General features: G+C 47.4%; 2 protein-coding genes across 2 annotated transcripts; one reads left to right on the top strand and one right to left on the bottom strand.

The window, feature by feature from the left end:
* Window positions 1-348: 348 nt before the first annotated feature.
* On the top strand, window positions 349-23637 carry tecpr2 (tectonin beta-propeller repeat containing 2). Its single transcript, XM_083683094.1, has 22 exons — window positions 349-455; window positions 1155-1381; window positions 1701-1829; window positions 2214-2345; window positions 2561-2718; window positions 3208-3514; window positions 3904-4036; window positions 4393-4673; window positions 4933-5164; window positions 5344-5918; window positions 6278-6493; window positions 7071-7254; window positions 7561-7734; window positions 10488-10668; window positions 10887-11028; window positions 11477-11717; window positions 11920-12009; window positions 12122-12355; window positions 17866-18014; window positions 18375-18516; window positions 19356-19505; window positions 20827-23637. Exons 2-22 carry the CDS (start codon window positions 1157-1159, stop codon window positions 20976-20978), a joined length of 4227 nt encoding a protein of 1408 aa, XP_083539220.1. The 5' UTR covers window positions 349-455; window positions 1155-1156; the 3' UTR covers window positions 20979-23637.
* Window positions 23638-24027: 390 nt separating this feature from the next.
* ankrd9 (ankyrin repeat domain 9) lies at window positions 24028-25565 on the bottom strand. The gene has a single exon (XM_083683867.1). It carries the CDS (start codon window positions 25278-25280, stop codon window positions 24411-24413), a length of 870 nt encoding a protein of 289 aa, XP_083539993.1. The 5' UTR covers window positions 25281-25565; the 3' UTR covers window positions 24028-24410.
* Between the last annotated feature and the right edge of the window lie 2332 nt (window positions 25566-27897).

Genomic DNA, 27897 nt, shown 5'->3' with positions numbered 1-27897 from the left:
AAGTCTAAATATATATTTTAACGTGTACAGCTATTTACATATATTTACCCCACGGAGGGTAAATATAGTTATATTTCGTACAATGCTATTTAATTTGTAGTCCTAGCAATAATATTTTATATCAATTGATTGTTGATTGCTTATCAATCAACTATCTGCTGCCCGCTGTGCCTTATTTGCAACTTTGATACAATGAATTTAAAAAAATAACTCGCTCGCATTGCCCACATTGCCCAGTAGGGGGCAGAAAAGCATCATTGCTTACGCGAGACAAGGAAGTGAGGTTTGTTGACATACAGAGCTCAAGACGGGAACATCAGCATGAGAACAGATGTTCTCGTAATAATTATAAAAGTGTGCGAACGCGATGTCGCCAGCCATCTCCTTTACACATGTTTATAAATTAACGTCAATGTCTTCTAAGTGATTACAGCATACTTGAGGCATAACCGAATGTAAGTCTATATTTACTGTCTGTACATCAATGCACAACTGTGTTGTCGCTAGCAGCTAGCTAGCTATGTCTGAAACAAGCTTGCTTTGTCGCAACCTAACAGCCTCCCAGCCATAAACAGCTGTTTTCCTAGCTGCTAACCCAGCTAGCGTGCTTGATGATTTAGGTAGCAGGTGTATGAATTTACCAAAAAGAGTTGACACTGCGCTAGCTAGAAATGTGACAAGGCCACTGACTACCCACGTTGTCCGCTAGCTGGACACACTCCTACTAGCTGCATGGCCCTCGATGTTATCTAGTAGTTGAGTCATCAACGTGTGTGTTCTGTGTTGTGGAGTACACAGTTTGTATAATTAGTAGTTATTCAGCTGGTTGTTTGAGCTATCATAATGATGTCAGCCAGGCTCCATCGTTGCTGTTACACCTGACAGGTGGCTGGGCGTGTTCTTCTGGTTGAGACCAACATGGAGGTGTTTTAGGAAATCTGACACAACATAAGCAGAATTACCTTCCTACAATTCTATTTTATACCATTCACAGATGCCTACACTGACTACACTCCATCATAAACTGCTTGCGAAGAGTTTAATATTTTGTGAATAATAGACTGATTACCAAGTAATGTATGTAGCTTTTGCTGTCCAGTGCAGAGCATTGCCTGACTAGCATCCACCCCCCCCCCCCCCCCCTCCATCCCCAGTTATGATGGCGGCCCAGACCCCCTCCCAGTCCAGTCTGAGAGAGTTCTGCCCCCTGTACTACCTGCTCAATGCCATCCCAGCCAAGGTCCAGAAGGGCTTCCGCTCTGTTCTGGTGTACCTGACGGCTCTGGACACCAGTAGTGATTACATCGCTGTGGGCAGCAGCATCGGCATGCTCTACCTCTACTGCCGGCGGGTCAGTCAGATGAATAAGTACAACCTGGAGGTGAGTCATTGTAGCGGAGGGGATTTGGAATCACACTCTTGTGATGAGAGAGGCCTGCCTGAGGATGTCCTCTTGGCCTAATGGTAAACACTTGGGTTACTGCCATGTTGGAGACCCAGGTTTGAACCTTGTCTGTTAATAGATAATGTGATGAGACAGTTTCATGTGTCATTTTGAAATAGTTTTTTGTCATCGTCCTCCAAAGTCTGTTTTGACTACAGTATACTGCTAATCTGTAAACCTTGATCAAAGTGTTTGTTTGTTTGTGTTCCTTAATGTTGTCACCATAAACTCTAATCAAGAACTACTGTTTTTCCAGGGCAAATGTGAGGCAATCACCGCTGTGAAACTGCTCAGCTGTTTTGATGATTTGGTTGCCGTGGGTACAGCGTCTGGACGGGTGGCACTCTTTCAATTGGTGTCCCAACTTCCTGGTAGGAATAAGCAGGTAAGCCAATCAATGAACAATCTGTTGATGCTTCTATCTGATCCCAACCATTGCAATCCCAAATGACTACTTGTAGACTTGCTTGCTTACATAATCGCTCAGGAAAATGAGTGACATACCCTGGGCAGTAGGCATGCACTTTTAGTCGCTATTGCATGGCAGGATCGGATATTACGTGTAAATCACTAAGGTCCAGATTGAAGAGCATTCATTTGTGCCTGACTGACAATTTTCGATTGAAGAACCGAGACGAATATAGAACAAAATGTCCTCCCCTCTGTATGAAATGGAGAAGGTGAAACTAAAGCATTAGTTCATGTAGTTAGTGATTGTTCCTCCAGCAGCATAACACTGTTTGAGGTCTGTCTGTCTCTGTTTTGGTAGCTGAGGCGGTTCGATGTGGTGGGTTTACACAAGAGCACAGTGACAGCGTTGGCTTGGAGTGCCAACGGGATGAAGCTGTTCTCAGGAGACGACAAAGGGAAGGTTGTCTACTCTGCTGTGGACTTGGATCAGGTACAGTAGGACTATACCCAAAGAGCTTGATCTACACATTTCATCTGAGATTATATTACAGGCTGCGAGATTTTATGGATTATGGAGACAATAGGTTAACCCCCTACTCTTTTCTTCTTTGCTTGTGTGTGTGTGTGTGTGTGTGTGTGTGTGTGTGTGTGTGTGTGTGTGTGTGTGTGTGTGTGTGTGTGTGTGTCCATATCCTGTCCTCTCAGGGTGTGTGTAACCCAGTGCTGCTGTTTGAGGAGGCCTCAGCTATCGTCCAGCTGGAGTACAGTCAGAAGGTGCTTCTGATCTCGTCCCACCAGAGGTCTCTGCTCTTCTACACTCAGGAGCAGGCTCTGCAGCAGCTGGGCACCAAGCCAAGGAAGAGGTACAGCTACAGCCTCTTATTCATCTGTTCAAACTGTCTGTTCAGCAACCGTGTCATCAGAGGTCAAATAGTATTATAAATCATTTCAAATTCTTATCTGTGCTTGTTTGTGTTTGCCTGGTGCAGTTGAACCATTGCCAAAAGCAAGGCTAAAGAAAACATTTCAAGTATTTGAAATACTATTTGACACAGGCCTGCCTCTGAACTAGTGTATTCTAAAATACCAGGAAGTATCAGACAGTGTCATTCTGTGGAACATCAATGATGTCATGTCCTCTTCAGATTGTTCTTGCTGCCATGTCCTGTCCTCATAACAGTCTCTTTACAAGCGTGCATATTATTGTTGTGTTATAATGTGTTAACAGTGTAGTAGTAGACTTGTTATAAGCATGTATGACAATAACTTATAATGCTTACATGTTTGTGCCTCATAGAAGGTGTTACTGCTACATCTGAGATCCCCCCTTTGCTCTGTTCTTGTGTGTCAAGCAACGGGAAGTTTGGTGCGTGTTTCCAGCCGGGCCTGTGTAAACAGAGTGACCTGCTGGTCTACGCGGCGCGCCCGGGCCTGAGACTGTGGCGTACGGATGTACGAGGCACGGTGGAGGACACGCGCGTGCTGAAGCCCCTGTTCAGCCAGGAGGTCCCCCAGTTTGAGCTGTTCCCCCGGCCGGGCCCTTCGGGGGGGTACCGCCCACAGGAGAGACAGCTGGGTCTGGTCTGCTGCTTCTTCAGGGAGGGCTGGGTCCTCAGCTGGAACGAGTACAGTGTCTACGTAGTGGACTGTCTCAACCAGGTAATATCACGTCTCATAGTACAGAGCTTATGTAATGTCATGTCTCATAGTACAGAGCTTATGTAATGTCATGTCTCATAGTACAGAGCTTATGTAATGTCATGTCTCATAGTACAGTGTCCATGTCATGTCTCATAGCACAGTGTCTATGTAATGTCATGTCTCATAGTACAGTGTCCATGTAATATCATGTCTCATAGTACAGTGTCTATGTAGTGTCATGTGTCGTAGTACAGTGTTTACGGACTGGACTCACCCAGGTAATGTCTTCTATGATTTCCCTCTGGATAGAGTTTGATCAGAGATCTATTGATCAGAGATCTGTGCTGTATCTGTATTGGGCGACAATAAAGTTTTGTGAATGTGAATGTGAATCGTGTTGTTCCTAGGTGATCGTTGGTGCGTTGGAGAGCTGTGGAGACATCGTCTCGGTGTCCTGCACTGAGAATGAGATCTTCATCCTGAAAGGAGACCGAGACATCGTCCGCATCTCCAATGCTCCCGAGGGCCTGGTGTCCAGCAGTAAGATGTTTATAAAGGCTCTGTGTTCCATTGCATGAATACATTGTCAACATTTGGCACAGCATATCAAACCAGTAGACAGAGGGCGAACAGAGAAACTCACAATACTTTCAAATTTCAATTCAACGTACTTTATTTCCCTCCCTGAGTCTACTCCTATTAGGGTTCCAACGGTGCTTTAAACGCTTCCGGACAGACAGGCACGGAGACATTAAATAGACAAGATGATGAGAGACAATGCTCTCTTCTCTCTGTGCATTTTATAAAGAAGACAACCGTCCATTATTCTTGTTCTTCATGCTGCCTGGTACCTCAGATAAAACCTTCTCTTAACTCATCCCCCTCTTTTCCCCTAGCTTCTGAGCTGTCATTCCGTCTGACCTCACCTCAGACCACACCCACCGTCCTCCCACCAACCGGCTCGGTGGAGATGGCCCAGCCAATCAGGACCATGGCCATCATCGCAGAGGCGGAGCAGGCGGACAGGCTGAGGGAGGGGGAGGAGGAGGGGGAGGAAGGGGAGGTGGATGAGGAGGTTCAGGAGGTGCTGGAGCAGGACCAGTTGGTTGAAGACACCCTAGAGGGGGGGCTGGAGTCTGGAGAGGCTGGGGGGCCTGGGGGTCTGGAGAGGCCTGAGGTGAGAACAATATTGCCTTGGGAGAGGAAATTATTGTTCACTGACTCGTACATTTTACATAAACAAACAAACAAACCAATATCCATCACAGCTGCCCTAACCATCCCCATGTGTTCCCAGACATGTAAAAAATTCCTGAGTTTTTTTTAACATTCACCTTCTATTGATACACCAGTGAATTTGACCTTGCCCCCAAACCAATCACCTGCTTCTCCTGATTGTCTTTGTTGTCACGGTCATATCTATGATCCCCGTGTAGGTTTGTGAGAGGCTGGGCCAGAGAGAGAGCGTTGGCACCTGGGAGTCTCGTAGTCGCAGTAGTTCCATCACGTCCTGGGACAGCGCCCAGGGCACCCTCACCACCACAGAGCAGTCATCCTCAGAGCTGTCGTCCAGCCGCTACAGCGCCCCCTTGGCCCAGGAGGACCTACAGCAGGAGCTGGTGGTCAAGGCCATCAAGGTGAAGAAGAAGGGCAAGCGGAGGAGACATGGTGGGTTTGGATGCAGCTTGACTCACGACAGGGTTGACCCCAACCATGATCCCAACCATACCACGCTGACTCAGTTACACACTGCAGGGTTGAGTTTCATGAACTTCTTTTATGCTTTCTTAGTAAACCTCTCTCTCTTCTCTCTCTCCCCCTCCCTCCCCCTCTCTCTCTCCCTGTAGAGAGTGGTAGTGGTAACCGTGTGTGTGAGCGTAGCAGCTGGTCAGAGAGCATGTACAGCCAGGACGGAGGGGGGTTCAGTGACGGGGGGGGCAGCACCCCCCTGAGCGAGCCCCAGTCGGACCACACCAGCCTCCTCTGCAGCAGCCTGGACCTCCAGAGCAACGACTCCCCAGACCAGGATCGGGAGGGATCCCTCAGCGGAGACTCCCACACCTCCAACCCCCCCACCCTGCTGCACCACAGCCCACCACCCCCCACAGCGACAGCCCCCCTGGGCACCCAGGACCCTCTCCCCCAGCCCCAGGCCTCTGCCCAGCCCACTCCTTCTGCCTGCCCCAGCTCCCTACCCCTCCAAGACATGGAGGTCCAGTCGTACCCAGAGGAGGGGGGCTCTGGTCCGGACGGCCCCAGCGTGGTGGAGGCCCCCACCCCGGACGTGGACCTGCTCCTGGAGTGTAGCTTCTCCTACATGCAGGCCTCCGAGGACCAGGGGGAGCAGGACCCCATGGAGGAGCAGGACGAGGACGACGACTACCTCAGCCCCCTCATCAACCCTCAGGACTCTGACGATGAGGTGCTTTATTCACCCCTACACACACACACACACACACACACACACACACACACACACACACACACACAAAGCCATGCACATGGCACTAGACACAGACAAGCACTCTAAACAAACTGGATTACAGGCTAGTTTCCTGCACCCAGATTAGGCCTAATCCTGCATTTAAAAACATCTTAAGTGGTTTGTTGTAATCTGTAGTCTAGAAAGTAATTTCCTCCTGATGATTTCCTATTCCATTTTATATAATTCTATTCAATACCCTTCTCCTCTCCTCTCCTCTCCTCTCCTCTCCTCTCCTCTCCTCTCCTACCCTGCCCTCCCTTCCCCTTCCCTCCCCTCCCCTCCCCTCCCCTCCGCAGGACTACCCAGAGGACCTGGAGCCTCCTAGCTGCGTTGTGGAGCCCATGCAACAGATGTGTTACCGGGACCAATGTCCCTCCAGTGACGATGAGGACATCTATGCCCCGGGAGTGCCCTCTAGTGCCAGCCTCGGGGACGGCCTAAACGCCCTCCACCTCCAGGGCTCCAACACAGGCCAGCAGGACCAGGACAAGGCCAGGCTCAAATCTGACCAGGTAGAACGGAAGGCAGAGAAAACTAGAACTTTATTGTCCGCAATTAGTTAGTGTCAATTATTCCCATGTCAGCAACGCTGTATGTACTATTATACAATGGGTGGTTTGGAATTCCCATTGTTGTTAGATAACATACACACGGCCATGTCCATTCATAAAATGCCATTGTTTACGTCGTTACCTAGCTGGACAGCGTCCCTAGAAACCAGTTCTGGAACTATCAACCAGCGCTTGGGTAGTTTTGATTGACATGGCAGTCGATACGAGTAGAACTAACAACCAGAGAACGCCTTAAAGTGCGCTTGACAACCAGTGTTGGTGAATGACACAAAATCCATGTTTTAGGAATGAATGTTGCTTTTTAATGCTGGTAACCCGTTGTATAATACACTCGAATCCATGTGTTATGACATGTATCATGGCTGTGACGTGGTCATGTATTATTACTTTAGTGTGATCCCTCTCCCCTCCTGCAGAGTCGCGGATGGGTTACACAGGCTGGCCTGTGGCATCATTGTGTGTGTATGCGTGCGTGCGTGCGTGCAGTCTCTGGTCTGACCCCTCTCTCCTCCCGTAGCTGGCTGAGTCGTGGATGGGCTACACAGGGCCGGGCTGTGGCATCCTGAGCCTGGTGGTCACAGACAGGTACATCTGGTGTCTGGACTTCAAAGGAGGCCTGTACTGCTCCGCCCTGCCTGATGGAGGCCTCAGCTGGCAGAGGTTTGAGGACAACGTCCAGCAGGTGGCGCTGTCGCCCTCAGGTGAGAAATTTGATTTTGACTTGGCTCAATTCAGTTGAGTTCAATTTTAATTCAATGTGACTTAATCAATCCCCTTAGCGGCATTTAAGAAGACTTTTTTCAGAGCACATTCACACAATGGCATGAATACGTGTTCACGTACCATGCATGCAACAAGTGTGTTTAGATAGTGGAAATCAACCAAGGGGAGTGGTGGCCAAGCCTTTTTCATTTGCTGGTATAGAGTTTGGCCCAACACCTGAGTGTAACGTGCTGTGCGTTTGACAATGTTACTGTGTAGATAGTGACACTGAGGTGTGCTTCCAGGGTCTCTGCTGTGGAAGGTGGAGCAGAAGACTATGACAGCGTACGCATGTGGTAAAGTCACCATCAAAGGTAAACGCCACTGGTACAAGGCTCTGGACGAGACCGCCTTTGTGGCGCTTAGTGATGACACGGCATGGATCATCCGTACCAACGGAGACCTCTACCTGCAGACAGGTGAGCTGGGACACACACACACACACACACACACACACACACACACACACACACACACACACACCACAGGGTCGCAGGTGGAAAACCTCATAGATTTCTGATCATGTCTTAGCTCTTCTTAGCAACATGTACCACTTGGTGTTGGCGTGTTTATCCTTCTGAGAGGAGATGTATGTCATGCCTTCAGCAGCAGGGGGCCTCAGGGTATTGGCTCGTAGTCTTCTGTCTCTGACACTTGATGTTGACAACGTCTCAACCTCCTCTCACAACAAACCCTCTCAGTCGATCAGTCTGTGATACAACCATCGGCCACTAGATGGTGCTGCTGATGTTGCCCTAGACATGTTGTTGTCAGAAGCCTTGAATCAGTTAGAACTTTGCACAACTTGTAGGTTTATGATTATGCAATAGAAGGAACTGTGTTTTGAGTTGTACTGAGTCATCGCCTTTGTATTAGGACAGATTGAAGCCTGCTGTGTCCAAAAAATATGAACAAAACAGTCTTACGGTGAACACCGTTGGTGGTTGTGTAAGAATGTGTTGTGTCGAGTTACATAACATAAGATCGCGAAGCAGCATGATTAGGAGCAGCTGGTTTGGCAACTAGAGCCAACACACAAAAAACACACACACACACACACACACACACACACACACACATACACACACATATTGTGTTCACACACATACACACACAGAAAACAGTGCATCCTGATGCCTGATTGTAGCTGGAGACTTTAACCAGGCTAACCTGACAAGACTCCTACCTTGGTATCATCAACACATCTCCTGTCCCATGCGTGGCAATAACATTCTAGACCATTTCTACACCCCATGTCGGAGTAGTTACAAAGAACAATAGTTCAACGCTGGAGTGAGCAATCAGACTCTACGCTCCAGGGTTGTTTTGACTCAGGGAATATGTTCAGGGACGCCGTAGATAACAGACATGATTTCACCGACTCTGTCACAGGCTTCATCAGGAAATGTATCGACGACGTTCTTCCCACTGTCACGGTACGGACATTCCCCAACCAAAAACCATGGATTAACGGGGACATCCGTGCTTTGCTAAGAGTGTTTAACTACGGGGATCTGAATGGATACAGGAAATCCAGATCCGACCTTCGCAAAGCCTTTCGAGACACCAAGAGGAATGACAGGGACAACATAGAATCATAATACCGAGGCTCTGACGTCAGAGGTATGTGGCGTGGATTACAAACAAAGCTTGTCAAAATCCGAAAATCAGCCGGCCCAGGCGGCAACCCTGGACGTGTCCTCAGAGCATGCTCTGACCAACTGGCAGGTGTATTCACTGATATATTCAACCTCTCCTTGTCCCAGTCAGTAATCCCCACCTGTTTTAAGGAGACCGCAATCGTTCCAGTGCCCAAAAAGACCAAGGTAACCTGCCTTAATGACTATAGCTCTGTTGCACTCATGTCTGTCATCGTGAAGCGCTTTGAGAGGTTGGTTAAGTCCCACATTAACTCCTTTCTACCTGCAACACTACACCCCTTCCAATTTGCACATCGTCCTAACAGATCCACTGATGACACCATTGGTGGTGTTCACATCACTAAGTGACAGTGATCAAAACGACACGTCTACAGGTGCACCATTGAGAGTGTCCTGTCCGGCTGTATCACCATAACGCCCGGCAGAGAGCGGTGAAAACGGCCGAGTTCATCACGGGCCGTGAGCTCCCAGCCCTCCAGGATATCTACTCCGAAAGATGCAAGAGGAAGGCCGGGAAGATCACCAAGGACAGCAGCCCATCCCAGTCTCATGCTCAGTTTTCTCTGTTGTTACCATCTGGGAAACGGTAACACACACACACACACACACACACACACACAGTGACACTCTTCATTGACATCGCACATTGAACTTTTTACACCCTCTCCTACTGCACAAACGAAACTCCTGCTGCTTTATAACACCTTATGTTATTGTTTTTATGATCTAAGGAACTGTGTTTTGAGTTGTCGCCTTTGTATGAGGACAGATTGAAGCCTGTGTAATGTGTCCAAAACAACATTAACAAACCAGTGTTAAGGTCAACACCATTGGTGGTTGTGTAAGAATGTGTTGTGTAGACTGTGTTGACGCGAAGTAGCATGACTAGGAGCAGCTGCTTTGACAACCAGAGCCAACACACTCAGACACACACATATGGTGAACTAATATGCCTTAGTTTCTTCAGAAAAACTCTCAGAAATGAAAGTGAAAACTAGAACTGGGTGGACATAGCTTTTGTTTTCCTCTCAGACATTTGAGGTGTGTCCTATTCAGCTTGCTTGGTGATTCAGCTTGCTTGGTGATTCAGCTTGCTTGGTGATTCAGCTTGCTTGGTGCACCGGGTGTGTGTGGTTTCCAGGGCTGGGTGTAATCCATAGGTTTCATATCCTGGGCAGCTTGATTCAGAGATGTTGTGGTTGCAGTGAGAACTATTCCCTCTCGAGACAGATGAGACATAAAACATTAGGGATGAGCACACACACACACACACACACACACACACACACACACACACACACACACACACACTGGCTGAGTGTGTGGCACTCAGTTCATTTGACTGAGACATGTAAAACATGGTGGGATCGGTTCTTCCGTCACCTGCCTGTGGCTGTGTGGTGGGGACATTAGGCTTGTACTGTTGCATTGGCATGACAGAGTCAGATTTGCATACAGACAGACTCTCTCTTTCTCTCTCTCCCCCATGGTTGTGTTGTGGTCGTGTGCAGGGTTGAGTGTGGACCGGCCGTGTGCGCGGTCGGTGAAGGTGGACTGCCCGTGCCCCATGTCCCAGATAGCTGCGCGGGGCGGGGTGGTCTGGGCTCTCAGTGAACAGAGGGCCGTGTTCTACAGAGAAGGCCTCAGCAGCTTCTGCTCTGAGGGAGAGATGTGGAAGAACGACAAAGTCAGGTAGGACACTAACAGTCTGATCATCAGTGATGATGATTGTGTGTGTGTGTGTGTGTGTGTGTGTGTGTGTGTGTCTGTTTGTGTGTCTGTGTGTGTGTGTGTGTGTGTCCATAGTGAGTGCCAGGGTCTGGAGCCCATGTGTATAGCCCTGATGATGATGATGATGAAGGTGTGTGTGTGTGTTTGTTTGTTTGTTTGTTTGTGTGTGTCCCCTGTAGTGAGTGCCAGGGTCTGGAGCCCATGTGTATCGCCCTGGGAGAGAACAGCACAGCCTGGGCTCTGGACACCTCTGGCAGCCTGTGGTTCAGGACCGGGGTCACCACCAAGAAGCCCCAGGGGGACGATGACCACTGGTGGCAGGTAATACCCCCCCCCCCACACACACACACCTTCTCTTCTCCTTCTCACTTAAACTACTACTAAATTATCACTAAAGTGCTTTGTTTTATTGTTGGTATTTGCATCCATTGTTTGCATCTCCCTACTTGATATTCACATGTTATTTGTTAGGTAAACCAGTTGAATTCCACATGAATTCCAGAGTTAACCCCACCTCTGCATCCACATCCAGCCACAGAAGTTCAAATTTGTGTCATAAAGGGCCCATCTATCTGTCTACCACACCTGTCCAAACGCTGCCCTCTCCCCTCTCTAGTGTGTATGCCAGACAGGCGAGGCTGGTGGAGGTAGAAATCGGAGGACGGGCTCATTGTAATACATGGAATGGTATTTACCTCCACCAGCCTCTGCTGATGCCAGACCATATAAGGCTCTACCTAATGCCCTCCCCCCTTTCTCTCTTCCCCAGGTGAGTATAACAGACTACGTGGTGTTCGACCAGGGCAGTCTGTTCCAGACGCTGATCCAGGCGACCCAGAATGTGGCGAGCGCCACCAAGGCGCCCGTGGAGCGCGTGGCAGAGTGCCTCCGCGTGGCCTTCCTCTCCCAGCAGTCCCAGTGCCAGCCCAGCCTGGTCAGCGCCAACGCCAGGGGCATCTGGATCGCCTCGGGGAGGAACGACCTCCACGTCGCCAAGGGAAGCCTCATAGGTAACTAGCTAACCTCTCGCTAAACTAACCTTGTATGATTTCTGTTTGATTCTAAATTGTCCTCTAATCCCGGAGTGTGTGTGTGTGTGTGTGTGTGTGTGTGTGTGTGTGTGTGTGTGTGTGTGTGTGTGTGTGTGTGTGTGTGTGTGTGTGTGTGTGTGTGTGTGTGTGTGTGTGTGTGTGTGTGTGATGGATCCTCCAGGTACCTTCTGGCAGAATGTGGTGCCAAGAGGAACAGTCTCTGCCACCAGGTGGGCGTTCGTCTTCTCCTCGGCTGTGCCCAGTAAAGAAGGTAACTAAACACAGACACACACACACACACATACACACACACACACTGCTCTACCCTATGTGAAGAAGTGGTCTCTAATGTGTGTGTGTGTGTACCCCCTGCCTCCCCACAGGGACCTTCCTGTGGTTGGGCCAGAGCAGGAAGGACCTGTTCTGTGTGTGGGATCAGGACGGTCAGCTCCGCCCCACCACGGTCCAGCTGCCTGCAGAGTTGGAGATGATGCAACTCTCTGCCTGCCGCGACGCCCTCTGGGGGCTGGACAACCACGGCCGTGTCCACATCCGCACCCTCTCCCCCACCTGCCCCATGGGAATGCACTGGACACGCCTCGACCTCAGCCAGCTCGGTACGTTAGCAAGGGCGCCCTAACCCTCAGATAGGGCACCATGTTTGCACCCTAACCCTCAGATGGGGCGCCATCTTTGCACCCTAACCCTCAGATGGGGCGCCATCTTTGCACCCTAACCCACACTAGGATGCCATCTTTGTACCCTCCCCTCATAGGTATGCCCTGGTAGATGACCCACTGTAGCGTGGCTGATTTGGTTGCTTCCAATGGTTGATTGCAGTAGTTGTGTTGCAGGCAGTATGACAACACTTGATTGAATGAAATATATGTTGTCTGTAGATATGAATGGAAGCCTTCGTGACGGTATTCCATCCACTCTTCATCCCTGGTACTGCCACGTCCAGTACATTCTTATTGACGGGCTCAGTCGAATGTCACCTGCCCCCCCTCCCGGGTGTCAGGTTCATGTTGCACGTTGATTTCCTTGGTGTCCTCATTGGCTCGGGTATCAGCAGCAGCATGTCCCCACAGGCCTGGTAGTATGCTGTCCTGATGTCCCCACTGACAGAGGCTGGCTCTCTACATTATCCATCCATCTATCCATCCATCTATCCATCCATCTATCCATCCCTCTATCAATCTATCTAGTTCCACCCCTCAGGAATGCAAAAACGATAAACCACCTCTCTCAAGCAGCACCTCTGCAGTAGAAAGGCAACCTGGGCAGAAGTTACGAAATAAACGAATGCCGTTGCTATAGTGACAGAGGGGACGTATATAATTATAAGGAGTCAGTCAGTTGGCTACTGACCAATAAAGGGGCCAGGGGTCTCGGGTGACACTCCTCGAGTTCTATTTTATTCATATTAATAGATGGCATTGCACTTACATAACACTTGTTTTGTAATGTGGTCTGGGAGCTAGGTGTCAAGGTTCAGCACAGGGGGGGGGCAGAGCAGAGTAGAGCTGCAGATCCTGTCATGTGTGTCAAGGCCAGGAGAGGCTGGTGGAGACAGACAGACAGACAGACAGACATCGGAGGACAGGCTCATTGTAATGCAGGGAATGGATGGAATGAGGAATGGTATCAAACACCGTCATTCCATTCCATGGATTACAATGAGCTCGTCCTCCGATTTCTACCTTAACCAGCCTCCCCTGGTCAAGGGTAGCTATTGCTACAATGACAGGAACAGTTGGATACATGCCATGACTTCAGGACTGTCATGACCGTGTGTGCACTATTCCTCAGCATGCTAGATAGGGAGTATGTATGAAGAATGAAGCCTAACTATAAATAGCACTGGAAAACTCTAAAACTGGAAAAAAAACTGTACTTATTGGATGTGCACTTATCAGGAGTCGAATGTCCGCGGCTACTCAGTGTCAGCTGAGTTGCCCTTTTGTCTGCTTGAGTTTACCTTTGTGCTGTTGATATGGCCTTTAAACTCCTCCATCTGTTTGTACACCATCTGCAGAGAGCTGAAATGTCTAATGTGTTGTAATAATGCTGACCATCATTTTCTTGGTAAAGGACCATGAAAGTATCTCATCGTATGGCAGGAAACCTGTTGACAGTGACATCAATGTTTGTTATGCAGTTTGAGGTTGTGTGTGTGTGTGTGTGTGTGTGTGTGTGTGTGTGTCTGTGTGTGTGTGTGTGTGTCTGTGTGTGTGTGTGTGTGTGTGTGTGTGTGTGTGTGTGTTGCTGGAAGTGGGGATGTAAATAGCCAGTCATATGATAAGAGCAGCTGTGTCCGTAATGGGCACGATGTGCATAATGGTGTAACCTGATCTGGGGGGGTGTAGGGCACGGAGGGGGTGGGGGGGGTGGATGGGGGGGTTACAGACACATATTTTTAGCCCCTCTCAGTATCACCACCACATGATGGTGTACCCAGGTTAAATCCTGCACTGCATGGGGACACAGTGTTTTTATCACCTCCCATAGTTCATCATAGGTCAGGAAGGAACCGTGCCAAGTTATGGCTTATTCTGAAATTATATAAGCAGGTTAGCGTCTCATAAAGGAGACATGCATCCGATGAACACTGTTATTAATTACGTAAGATCAGTCCTGCTATGATAACTCATGTTATTGACCAATGGCGTACAGTATATTCATGGTACACATTTTTTATTGTGTAATAACATGACTGTTATTGCGTTCCAGTTAAAGGAGAAGTCCTCTGGTGCAGAGGTAGGCCGTGTTTCAGAACCTTTAATCTGGATCAGAATGATACAGATCATTTTGTGCTATCCAGGATCAGAGCAAGCTGGCTGATTTCCCCTTTTCCTACTCAACATCTGCCAGATAGATCTGATCCTGGATAGCGAAAAAATAATCTGGATAATTTACGATCCCGATTAAAAGTTTTAAAATACTCCTGATGGACTCATGTTTGCACTTAAATCAGGGCTATTCAGTTAATTACTGCCATTGATTGGCCAGTGAGTCCACTCCCCTGGCATCCCAGGTCTGAACCAATCCCTGAGGAGAAGAAAGAAAACCAGCAGTGTTGTGGTCCTCCAGGACCTTTATTAGAGAGGGAGAGAGAATGGTGTTTCACAGGAGGTCCTCAGGGAAGAGAGAAATAAAGCCAGCAGTGTTTCCTCTCCTCCAGGACTGTACTAGGAATAGGCTTGTCCTAGATCTCCACCACCACCGCCGCCACTCTTGGAGCTAGGTGTCATGGTTTAGCACAGGGGGAGAGCAGAGCGGAGTAGAGCTGCAGATCCTGTGCTGTGTGTCAAGGGCAGGGGAGGCCCGTTGAGGTAGAAATCAGAGGACGGGCTCGTTGTTATGCATGGCATGGGCTGAGGAATGGTATCAAACAGATTTCTATCTCCACCAGCCTCCACTGGACCGCTGTGGAATGAGAGGCCCTGGGTCTGAAGGAATGTCTCTGACCCGCGGTTGGTATAAACATGTCTGTGACCATAAACAGGGGTCTGACCACTGGCATATATAGACATACACAGTAGAACTGTGTACATGGTTCTGGGTCTGGGTGTGACCCAGTGCTGGTCAGACAGTCATGTCCATTGTGATTGATCTGACCATCAACATACACATGTCTGACCATAGACATATATCTGACATATATATGTATCTATATACAGTATTTGACCCTGGGTCTGAACATACTGTAGACATATATGTGAGATATATACATGTCTGTATACAGTGTGTGACCCTGGGTCTGAACATACTGTAGACATATATGTGAGATATATACGTCTGTATACAGTGTGTGACCCTGGGTCTGAACATAGACATGGACAGTGTTTGGGTTTGACAGGGCCTGAGAGAGAGCACAACTCCTTGTCATCCACAGCCTGAGAAGACTTCAAATACAGTAAATATGGTTCAAGAAGCCTCATTTTTTCCAGACTTATCGACTGCCTCCGATGGACACAACAGTATTGAAATAAACTGATTTATCAGAAAAGCAGGTAAATTCTGTCGAGTTACGCCGTATATGCAGAAAGATATGAAGACATGTTTAATCTCTTCCTTAGAACAGGCCATGTATTAGTTACCTAAAATGTTGTCCAGATCATAGATAATTTACTGTATATAGAGGTCTATATCGGTACTGAGTTGGAATTTGGAATTTTGGAATTCACCAAGCAGCAATGTCCTGTAGCAGGGTACTACTGCTGAAATGTCTCTGTTGTATACATTATCATTACCCAGACAGGCTGATGTATGTTATTAGCTGAGGTTAGGCCTGTCAGAGATGGGCCCGTACACACACACACACACACACACACACACACACACACACACACACCTTTAGTACTGCATATCAGGACCCTTAATCACATGTTGATAACAACAGGACTAGAGACCAATACTTCACCCCTGGACAGGACTGACCAATAACCCTGTAGACAAGAAAAAGCAACGCTGTGCATTAGCCTACAGGTCGTTGTCCTCCCTCTGTAGACACTAGCCTACCTCAGGAACCGATTCAGCTATAGCCTAGATTTGATGCCTTTGGGAAATACAGCGTAGGCCTGATGTTCAATAAGGTCTTGGTCTGATAACAAAGTCATAGCCTGGTTTCTAGGCCCTTCATTCCAGATTGACAGAGGCTACTGTGTCAGGCTCCTTCGTCAGATAACACATTGACATCATGAACACTCCTCTTGTTATGAGTGATGTGCTTTTCCTCATCAGGTTCAGATTAAAGGCAACGAGCCCCTGGGGGAGAGAGGAACACCGGGGTTGTTATGACAAACCTACCAGCCCTCTTAGGACTTGGTGATGTCATCATTCACTCTCTTTCAAGATTCCACGCTCTGTTCTAATTTTACCATTTGGTAATTGGGTAATCTGTAGATGGCCATGCTATAGAGGACAGAATTGGCTGTGTTGTCAGAGAACTTGTGAGCTGATCTTTTTTGCTAGTTATCTTTGATGGATGGTTAGGGTTAAGGTTAGCCAACGTAGTCTCAGGGTTAAGGTTACGGTGAGGGTTAAGGTTAGGGTTTAGATTTAAATCACATTTGTGAGACCCAGACATACTAACCTTTCCAGCATGGCTATATAGTGTGCGCCACCTCTACAGTGTCATGTCTGTGCATGTGTGCTCGAAACTGGTCTGTAAGGGAACCAACCCTCTATGTGAGGTTGTTTACACCAAGTATGTAGGTTAAGAGAAGAGTCCCCAGGCCTCGGGCGGTGCTGTCTTGCGAGGGTAGTAGTCTAGGATGTTACTGGGGTAGAACCAGTACCAAGGGTAGTCTAGGATGTTACTGGGGTAGAACCAGTACCAAGGGTAGTCTAGGGCAGTACTGGGGTAGAACCAGTACCAAGGGTAGTCTAGGGCGTTACTGGGGTAGAACCAGTACCAAGGGTAGTCTAGGGCGTTACTGGGGTAGAACCAGTAATGGCGCGACCTCCACGTCCAGCAGCAGGACAGTGACAGGACAGGAATGTCCTCCTCCTCATGTTGACATCTCCAGCCCTGCAACGTACGTAGCACGTCCTCTCTGAAGGACTGCTGGTATCAAAGATAGCACTTTAGGACTGACTAAGTGTGTGTGAGAACCGTCTGAGGTCAGCAACAGCTTCAGACGGGGTGTTGTAGTGATGCTCAAACACAAGAGCCTGCTGGTTCTCTCTATTCTCCCTGATGGTTAATTGATTTATCAATGTCACCGATTGGCCAATAGTCTTTGATCAAAGGGTTAGAATGAGAATCATCAATACTATTGGCCTTGGTGGTCAGATTAGATTCAGATTATACTCCCAGGTCACACTGTGGGGTTAGCGTGGACACACACATCAGCAGAGGTCGTCAGTGGCAGCCTGCCTGGTTTGGAGGTCGTCCATGTTTGTGTAGAGGTCAGTCAGTCCAATAACGAGAATGTGTAATCTGACAGAGATTATGCTAGTTGAGTGGTGACATAATAGTGTGTGTGTGTGTGTGTGTGTGTGTGTGTGTGTGTGTGTGTGTGTGTGTGTGTGTGTGTGTGTGTGTGTGTGTGTGTGTGTGTGTGTGTGTGTGTGTGTGTGTGTGTGTGTGTTAATGTTGGTGGGCTCTCCTCTATTCCAGGCCAGGTGAGGCTGGTGGGTTTCTCGTGCGGCAGCCAGAACGTGTGGGCCTGTGACAGCTACGGCATGGTGTACTTCAGGGTGGGCACCCAGCCCCTCAACCCCAGCATGATGCTGCCCGCATGGATCTGTATCGAACCCCCTGAACAGGTACATACAGCTACGCCTGCATAAAACCCCCTGCTACACCACTGTGATCAGGGGGATACACTCATTTTGCCTGTGATCACACAAACATCACCATTCTGTCCGCATTGATACATTGGAAAATAAGAATTTACTATGGACAGATATCGATGATAAAGTAAACATTAAATTAGACCAGTAAAATACTCCATTCTCTGCCAGGCCATCCGAATGATACTGTAGTTCAGGGGAGGCTGGTGGAGGTAGAAATGGGAGGACGGGCTCATTGTAAGGCATGGAATGGACTGAGGAGAGGTATCAAACACGTGCCTCCCATGTTGTTAGTTGTTGTGTTGACCGGGTGCTGTCCGTGTGTCCCTCCAGCCTGCAGGAGTGCATCTAGTGAGCATCCACACCAGTCCCAACGACCGCATGCTGTGGGCCCTGGACAACCGAGCAAACGTTCACGTCAGGACTGGGATCTCTGAGGAGATGCCTGTAGGCACTGACTGGGAACACATACCAGGTACACAGATCTGTTTGTTTCTCTTTCTCTCTTTCTGACTGGGAACACAAACCAGGTACACAGATCTGTTTGTCTCTCTTTCTCTCTTTCTGACTGGGAACACAAACCAGGTACACAGATCTGTTTCTCTTTCTTTCTCTCGTTCTGACTGGGAACACATACCAGGTACACAGCTTTGTTTGTCTTTCTCTCTTTTCTTTCTTTCTTTCTTTCTTTCTTTCTTTCGTTCTGACTGGGAACATACCAGGTACACAGCTTTGTTTGTCTTTCTCTCTTTCTTTCTTTCTTTCTTTCTTTCTTTCTGACTGGGAACACATGCCAGGTACACATATCTACTTTTCTTTCTTTTTTTCTGTCTTTCCTTCCTTCTTTCTTTCTTTTGGAGTGGGAACACATATAAGACAGCTCCAATAACCTCTGTCCTCCACCCTCGTCTCCTGCTGATGATGAGGAAACATCCTCAAAATGAGAAAACCTTTGTCCTATTACTAGCATTTGTATCAGTCAGCAGGGATGTAGTATCGCCTGATTAATTTCTGCTTTTCCTACGTCATCCTCTATTCATAGAGGGATTGTGTGTGTGTGTGTGTGTGTGTGTGTGCTTGTGTGTGTGGGGTGTGTGTTGTCTTCATGGCCCTAACCCTGATCTGTGTGTGTGTGTGTGTGTGTGTGTGTGTGTGTGTGTGTGTGTGTGTGTGTGTGTGTGTGTGTGTGTGTGTGTGTGTGTGTGTGTGTGTGTGTGGGTGTGTGTTGTCTTCATGGCCCTAACCCTGATCTCTGTGTGTGTGTGTTGTCTTCATGGCCCTAATCCTGACCATTGTGTGTGTTCCTATATCCAGGTCTGCATGCCAGCCAGCTGGTGCTGAGTGTGCGTACGGTGTGGGTACGTTGTCCCAACGGTGAGGTCGCACGTCGTTACGGCATCACAGACAAGAACCCTGCAGGAGACTACTGGAAGAAGATCCCTGGCCTGGTCAACTGGCTGACTGGTGAGAGACCTGCTGGACCCTGAGTCCCTAATCACCTCTGTCTGTCTGTGTCTGTGTCTGTGTCTGTGTCTGTGTCTGTGTCTGTGTATGTGTGTGTCTGGAGCTTTTTTTTGGAGCTAACTTTTTTGCTGACATAGAACTAGAAGTGTTGGTTATGGCAGCCATGAAAGCTGATTTCTAGGCCTCTGTACTGGGAAACTGCACTGCCATAGACCCTAGTTTACTTCCTTATGAAATACACACACACACACAGAAGACACCTGTCAATACAATACATTAGCAGTACAGACATACAGTATCACATTTCCGCAAGAGGATTACCTGATCATAGTGTTCTCTCCCAACTACTGTAGGTGTGCTTGATACAGCTCAGCCTTGGCTAATGGAATCAATGGAAAAGTTCCAAAAGGGCAAACCCCGCCTGTCTGGCATCCTTAGTAAGCTAAATCAAGCGTACCTCAAGTCAATGACAGAAAATACATGCTATTTATACCCAGGTCTGACTGGAACACGTTGTAGATGCTGTAGACATAGAATTCACTGGCCATTCTATTTCTGTGGTGAATGCTTCCCTACACTAGAACACTGTGTGCCAATCTCTAGTGTTACTCAGTCTGGTGCTAGACCAGGGAAGCAACAGCGTAACACACAAGCACACACACACACAAAGTCACACACACACACACACAAACACAAAGTCACACATACACACAAAAAGTATTGTTATTATTAACCACAGTATGCTGGCTCCTTCTGCTATCACGTATCCTGACTGACAATCAAAACATGTTCTGTACAGTTCAGTTCAGTTTAATATAACGTCCATTAATCTAGGTATTGTTTGTGCTGGCTGGGTTAAGGTCAGAGCTAATGAACCCAGGCGTGGAACACAGAGTCAGGACAAGAATATGGGTGTCCCCATTAACCCTGACGCTGGCCTGACGCCTCAAACATTCCCCTTTCGCTCCTCCTGAATGTTTGAATAATTGAAAGAAAACTTGAACTCTACTTGTTTGAGTGCGGAGCAGTTGTGATGGTCGGTTGTTGTCTCTGTTGTGTCTGTGTTCAGTTTAGTACAGAGGGTGATTTAGGGGCTTTGCAACCTACGGGGCTGACCCGAACCATACTGTGCTGGCTTGGATATTTTCTTTTCACATGGTCCTTTCCAGCACTGTTTCAGTATCTCTGGTGGATGCATAACCAGGCCACCGCAGTACAGCTCAGCTCGGCTCGGCTCTGTAGTGTGAATAAGGGTATAGAGCGTCCTTCAACCATCCCTGTGGCCTTGTGTTTCTGACTGTCTCTCTATCGTGCCCCACAGTGACGCCCCTGGACGAGCTGTGGGCTGTGTGTGTGTCGGGCGGTCTCACCCACCGCCTCACCAAGACCCTGGTCCACAACGCTGCCAATCCCCACGCCAACACGGGCTCCCTCAGCGGCGAGGACCTGGAGGACGAGTGGGAGGTCATCTAAATACACCATGTCACTTCCCCTCCCCCCACTTCCAAGTGAAACTACTTCCTGTATTATTACTGTTATTCACTTTAATGAAATTGACCCTTTTGTTTTTTTTTGTTGTTAGTGGGCACTTTACTCATGTCTTTATAAAGTTGTAACCTGATGTACTGTACATACTGTAATCTAGGTTGGAGCTAGTATAGCGGATGGCTAAGTTATAGCATCGCGCAGTGACGTCATCGCCCCCCCCGTCCCCCCGGGCCCAGTACTGCCTCGGCTTGTCTGGGTCAGCGGTACTTACGGACGGTGCTTTGAAGAGAGCGTTGAGATGGACTGCTTTAGTTCTACTGGTTCTGTTCTATATGAACCAGTACTGGGTGTACAGAACCTGTGTTGCCAGCGGAAGGTTACTGGGTGTACAGCAGGGGAGGCTGGTGGAGGTAGAAATCGGAGGTCGGGCTCATTGTAATGCATGGAAAGGAATGAGGAATGGTATCAAACTACCTCCACCAGCCTCCCCTGGTGTACAGAGCCTGTGTGGCCAGCCGAGGGTAACAGGGTGTGAGGGAACAGAACAGGGTGTGTGTCTGTGTCAGACTGTTTCTCTGTTGAATCATCATTACTGGACCATTGTTGATATCCAGCCAGTGTTTACTCTCCGCCTCACCTCCTCAACCAACCCCTCCCCTCCTCAACCAACCCCTCCCCTCCTCAACCAACCCCTCAACTCCTCAACCAACCCCTCACCTCAACCCCCTCACCTCAGCCAACGCCTCCCCTCCTTAACCAATCCCTTACCTCCTCAACCAATCCCTCCCCTCCACAACCAATCCCTGTGGAATTTAAATGAGCTTATTTATAATTTTGTATTGTTTGATGTTGTGTAATTCTAGGGAAGTGATTTGTTTTATTTATTTAATTTTAGCTAGTGAGTTTGCACCTTAGTATTTCTGTCTGAGAGGATAACTCCACCAGCCAACACCACTGTTTCAACTTCCTTTTATGTTTTTAGTTGTTTTTTTAAATTTCCGTAGCTAGCATCGTCTTAAAAGGGACACGCCACTGATTATGTTATAAACACAGTGATATGCACTGTAGGATATATCCCACAACACTTCAACTAAAAGATGCTTTAAGAGGTAATAGACAGACAAAACCTCCAAGCTTGTATAGGAGACTCAGCCAGTCAAACCTCTAGTTCAGATTCACTTCAGTTTTAATGCCACATTATATGAAATCATCATGTCCTGTCATTGAGTTATTTGATGTAATCTAAAGGGAACTAGAATGAAAGGACAGGACACACAAGATACATGAAGTCTTTTTAATGTAGATAGTAATACATGTGTAAGACGGGTGTAACATACACAGTAGGTGTACCACATGTCAGTTAACACGGCTGTAACATGTGAATGTAAGTATTGTGAGTGGAGAAGTTGACCGCGACCATGATCATAGCCGTGTGTAAAGCATTGCCTCACATCAGATTCGGTGGAGGCTCCGAGCTCCACGTAGGAATAACGCCACCTGTCACAAGACAATGAGAGTAGAGACCACCCTTGTCTCTCTGTGGTGGTGCTGTACCGTGCACTGATTCAATCAGGGGAGGCTGGCGGAGGTAGAAATCAGAGGACGGGCTCATTGTAAATGAATGGAATGGAAAGAGGAATGGTATCATATATTCCATTCCATGCATTACAATGAGCCTGTCCTCCACCAAGTAGATTTCTACCTCCACCAGCCTCCACTGGATTCAATGATGCTTCCTTTTTTACTGTGGAGTCATGTGTGCTAAGGAAGGGACTCACAGCTCTGCCCTGTAGGGGTTGGAGCTGGTAGATTTCTAACATGAGCGTTTTCTAACAACCAGAAAGGAGAACCGGCAAACTAATACCGCTCTTAATTCACAAACATACAAGAGAATAATGTGTTAAAGTTGGAACAGACAAGTCTTTTTATCAAATACTGTAAAAAGGGAACTAATCAGAAATGGAAACTCAACTTTCATCGACAACAGTACATCTCTGCTTTGTGAAGACGTGTTTGTGAACGTTACTTACGTGTCTTAAGTAGTCCAGAGCTGACCATATTTACCATGCTGACAAACGTTAGAACTCAACCAGGGTTCCACATTAAGCCTCCATGATATCATGTTATTGCTGCTCTATACTCTACAGGGAAGGCTGGTGGAGGTAGACATCGGAGGACGGGCTCATTGTATTGCATGGAACGGAATGGGGAATGGTATCAAACACACCGTTGTCTGTCTCCACCAGCCTCACCTGCTGTGCTCAGCTCCTGGCCTTCTGAACACCAGTCCCCCGGGGGGAGATGTATTATTGGCTCTTCCCAACGTGGGTGTGTCTCGAGGGAAGGCTCTCAAGAACCAATGAGGGCAAGTCTGGGTAGAATTCTATTATTGTTGACTGTAAGCAGGAAATCACCTGTTGTTTACGTTGATGGCATTTAGCTGAGTCGACCATTGAATAAGTGACTTGGTACTGAGGTACACTAGAGTACCCTGGCTGGGACTGGGGCTCAGTAGCCCTCTTGTTTATCTATAGGCCTATTTTATGGGATGCACAATGCTATGTTAAATCCACTGGTTAAATGCTGAATGCTGTTGTAATAATTCCATGCCTTTCCTCAGTATGAACTTCCTTAATAAAGATGTTTACAGAACAGTTAGTCTGTCTGATGATGTGACCTCTTTAGAGCCCTGCTTGGCTAATGCTGCTACTGCATGACCCCCTTAGGGGATAGTTCACCCAATTTGCCACACCAGTTAAGATGGCTGCTTACCATTCAAGCAGGCTATGGACCAGGAGAGAGTGTAAACCCCAGTCCTCCTCAGAGCAGGCTGTGGACCAGGAGAGAGTGTAAACCCCAGTCCAGATTTGTTTCCTTAAGTCACTGCCAGAAACTGCTGACTCGAGCATAAACACAGTTGCCCTGACATCCAAACCATCTCTGGGCACACCACAACTTAACAGCAAGTTTGCATGCACAGTCACACTTAACAGAAGACCAGCATAGATTATGCTTTATATTCAATAGTGTTTATTTACATCACAAACATGATCAACACTGTTCAAGTCACTCATTCACTAAAAAAAATCCATTCTAAAGTGCATTGGTTTTAAACAAAAACCTGTTGAGGTCTTTTCACTATTTACATTAGGTGTAATGTACATGTTCTCAAACTATTCACACAAGCCTTTGTTCAATCTAGGAGTCCTGAGATTATATATCAACCATGAAACTGGTGCAACCTGAAGTCAAGTGTTTTTCCAACCAGAACCTTCTGAGGTACTTGTTGTTTCACTATTTACAGTTACATGTTTATACATTGTATACATTTCTCCAGCTATTCACATATTTGCCAAAACACGCCTTTATTCATTCCGTCAAAGAGTCCTGAGTTTATCAACCATGAAACAGAGTTTATCAATTTTGGTACTGGTGAAGCCTGAAGTCCAGCGGTTTGAGGAAGTCGGGTAGTGAGTCCAGCTGTTCCCCGGGTATAGACTGGGTCAACGTCTGCATGGCCTGGACAAACAGGGAGGGTGGGGACAGTCCTGAGAGCCAATGGAAGGCCTGCTCCCCGATTAGGCTCTGCCACAGCTCAGCATTGTCTTTCAACTGTCTCTTCTTCGCGAAATCAACCTTGGGCATGAACAGGATGAGATAACCCAGACAGACGTGCTTCCTTCGCATGTCAGGCTCGCCCTGACATATTTGATTGAGCAGGCAGTCCAGGGGAGTGTTACCAATGTGGTCAGTAACATAAGGACACGCGCCGTGCCCTAGCAACAGGATCAAACACTCGGGGCGCACCAGGTCGCACGCCAGATGCAGCGCGGCTTTTCCTCCTTCCATGTGAACGCATCCGCGGCTGTTCAGATAGCTGTGGCGCGCACTCTCTGAGAAGTCTTTCACTGAGTCCATGATCATTTTGAGGATACTTACGCGGTTGTAGCGGACAGCGACGGAGAGGTGTGGTGTTGTTGACGCTTGGCAACAGCAGAAACTTCTGCTGGGCATCTCCAGCGCGCCGACGGAGAATCTGTTGAGCAGGTAGCGGGCGTATTGTTGATGGTCGTGCACCAGCGCGTAGAGCAGAGCCTCCGACGGGGAAAAGGCGCACGCCCGCCCGTCGTCCTCCCAGTGAAACACCTCCATAGTTCGCATGTCCTCCAGCACCCATACGGGCAGCAGGTCCCTGACTGCTTGGTAAAAAGCAAAGGACGTTTTTTGGCATTGTTTCTCGGATTTATACTCCGCCTGACTGTCAAACACTTCCACGTTCAGAGGCATTGTCACCCCGTTCAGCCAATCCTTCTTATTCTTGAATCAAGTCCTTCTTGCCAGATATCAACACCTCTGTGTCAGGTCTGTGTTTACATCAAGACAGTAAACAGGGAGTTAGAGGAGAAACTGTGCACTAGACAGTACAGCTTAGAAAGGTTGTATAACACAAAGCAAAAAGTTTTCTCAGGAAAAATGACAATATTGCAGCAGACGACAACTGTTAGGAGTCTTCTGTATGTTGTCAGAGTCGATGTTTCCACCAGTCGAGGTTCTCTGTCTTGTTCCTTATTGTGTTCCTTCAAACCCCCGCTACAAACTCCATCGGCGGTTTAAATACCCCAGCGGTGGCCATGGACTGTGGAACTCCCTCCGCGACCGCCCTCTTTGGTCGCCCTCTTTGCGTCACCAGATATCCCCATTGGCTGATGACGCTTCCAAGGTGAGATCGAATGTGACATCACCAGTACAAAGTGCCCTTAACTTTTCCATATTTGTTGAGTGCGCAATGTGAGCAATTTGTTTGCCCGAAGACGCCGCGCGCTATCGCCCCTATCGAGTGTCTCCCCCACTGCATACAGTACATTCAGAACAAGCCGGTGTAGAGGACGCATGTTTAGTTGGTTGTGGGTCGCATGTTATGTAATTCGCGTCTGGCGCATCGAGAGCGTCCTTGCCAAAAAACCTCACTGCGTAAATGACACTAAAGATTACGCATATCTCCCAACTGTTTCATGAATTCAAGGAATTCGTCTTAAATCTCGTTTAATCGTGTTGTTTCATCAAGGACTTAAGCCTATCAAGCGCAATATAAGACCATATAAAAAACATTGTATAAGCCATCATGCTACCACCACCAATAACATTATAATAATAAGAGATACTGTAGGTCTACAACGTTTGTGAGCGTCTTTTAACGCATGACATATTTTGACATAAATTACTTGCTAATGAGTTCATGCAAAAGTTAAATGGATTGATGTGATACAAAGTATCTTATGATCTGAGAGAGAGAGAGAGAGAGAGAGAGAGAGAGAGAGAGAGAGAGAAAGAAAGAGAGAGAGACTTCAGAATCAAGCATCGTTAGGTGGTAGATCACGCCATCTGTCTGGTGAATGCACGTCATTACATGTCATTAATAACCTTGAATAGACCGACAGAACAGCCTACTGCCATGTAAAGGACTGGAGCAACATTGTGTTTAGTCCATACATCTGCATATGTTTATTTAGATAAGACAATGGGCGTTAAGTGTACATTTAAACCACAATTGTGCCAAAATGACATACAGATTCATGTCAGCATTATCGAGAGATGGACATGGTCAGTGGCCTATCACGAAGACCAACAGACAGAGGTGGTCTCTGATATCTTGTGTTTCAAGGCTGTGAGCGAGACTTTGGGCATCCCTGGCACCATTAGCCTTCAAGGCAAGTTCTTTATGACTCACATGAAGAAATGGATGATGAAATCCATGACAACATCAGTGTGTCTCTAGGGTGATCAGAACAGAACAGAACAAAACAGAACACAACACACCACAGCACAGAGCAGATAGGATATAATTCAATATATTAGCTTTCTTTTCCAGGCATATTTCAGCTGTGGTATTCAGACTCAAAGCAACGATTAATCAATCAAATTTGATTAGCTGTTTACAAGAACAGTTTACACAAAGTGCAGTGCTGCTCTCTAGATCTAAGAGGTCAGAGTTCAATGGAGATGCATTGTTGAGGCCCATAAAGGAATAAATAAAGTAAGTCAAGGACCAGAGAGGTAAAAAGATCTTCATGAACACATAGATGCATAAATATTAGGGGACATCTTCTTCATTAACTTAATCTTATTGGCTGCAGTGACTTTCTAATTCTGGATGGTTTATCAAATCCTACTTCTGCATCCTCAGATCCCTCTATAGCCAGATTCCCCTCCTACCTCTGTCTCCCTCTCCCACCTGTTTCATAATTCATATAGTACCCCCTCTTTCAGACACAGCCCCACAGACACTAGACACTCATCGATCTTCACACACCAGGTTGTGCCCCATGGGCGATTGAGCCCCCAGACTCTGGAAATTCATTCTCGAATGATCCGTTTGACAATTGGGGAATGAGACCCTTATTTTCAGAGTTTTGTTCTTCAGCCAATCAATATGTTGTTCGTATGTAAATGGATGACCCCTCCTCTGGTCATAACTCTCATTAGAAGACTCATCTGATAGAAGAAAGGTGCTCTACACCTACGACCTACTGTAGCCTGCAGGTAGAAAACAGGTAGAAAAGAAAGGTAAGAAATGCTTGCAACACATAGCCTACATATTTGTGAGTGTGTGTTTGTGTTGGGGGGGGGGGGGGGTTATGTCATTATGTTGTAATTAATCATGCAAAATGGTCAATCAATCTAAGTGTCAAAATCCATCATTCTTTATTTGCAGAAAATAAAGACCCACCAATGACAATTTATTTAACTGAATACACTTACACTTAAATAAAACTCATGTTCTTGCAATACCCCTTTATGAGAATAACTCTTGGTTTTTCCATATATTTGAGGTGTTGCCTAGTCTGTTCATTAGCTAGGGAGGCCTCTTCAGGACAAGCCTTGAAATACAGAGTTCCATCTGATG

This window comes from Argentina silus (genome assembly GCF_951799395.1).
Source record: "Argentina silus genome assembly, chromosome: 13".
Taxonomy (NCBI): Eukaryota; Metazoa; Chordata; class Actinopteri; order Argentiniformes; family Argentinidae; genus Argentina; species Argentina silus.
The sequence above is the reverse complement of the archived record's forward strand: the minus strand, read 5'-3'. Positions and strand labels throughout refer to the sequence as shown.

What these genes read in the sequence shown, in the direction of transcription:
- tecpr2 (XM_083683094.1), top strand. Translation starts at nt 1,157, where the DNA reads ATGATGGCGGCCCAGACCCCCTCCCAGTCCAGTCTGAGAGAGTTCTGC. An exon ending in GGGGTCTGGAGAGGCCTGAG is followed by an intron (nt 4,674 to 4,932) that starts GTGAGAACAATA and finishes ATCCCCGTGTAG; the next exon opens with GTTTGTGAGAGGCTGGGCCA. An exon ending in ACGATGACCACTGGTGGCAG is followed by an intron (nt 11,029 to 11,476) that starts GTAATACCCCCC and finishes TCTCTTCCCCAG; the next exon opens with GTGAGTATAACAGACTACGT.
- ankrd9 (XM_083683867.1), bottom strand. Translation starts at nt 25,280, where the DNA reads ATGCCTCTGAACGTGGAAGTGTTTGACAGTCAGGCGGAGTATAAATCC.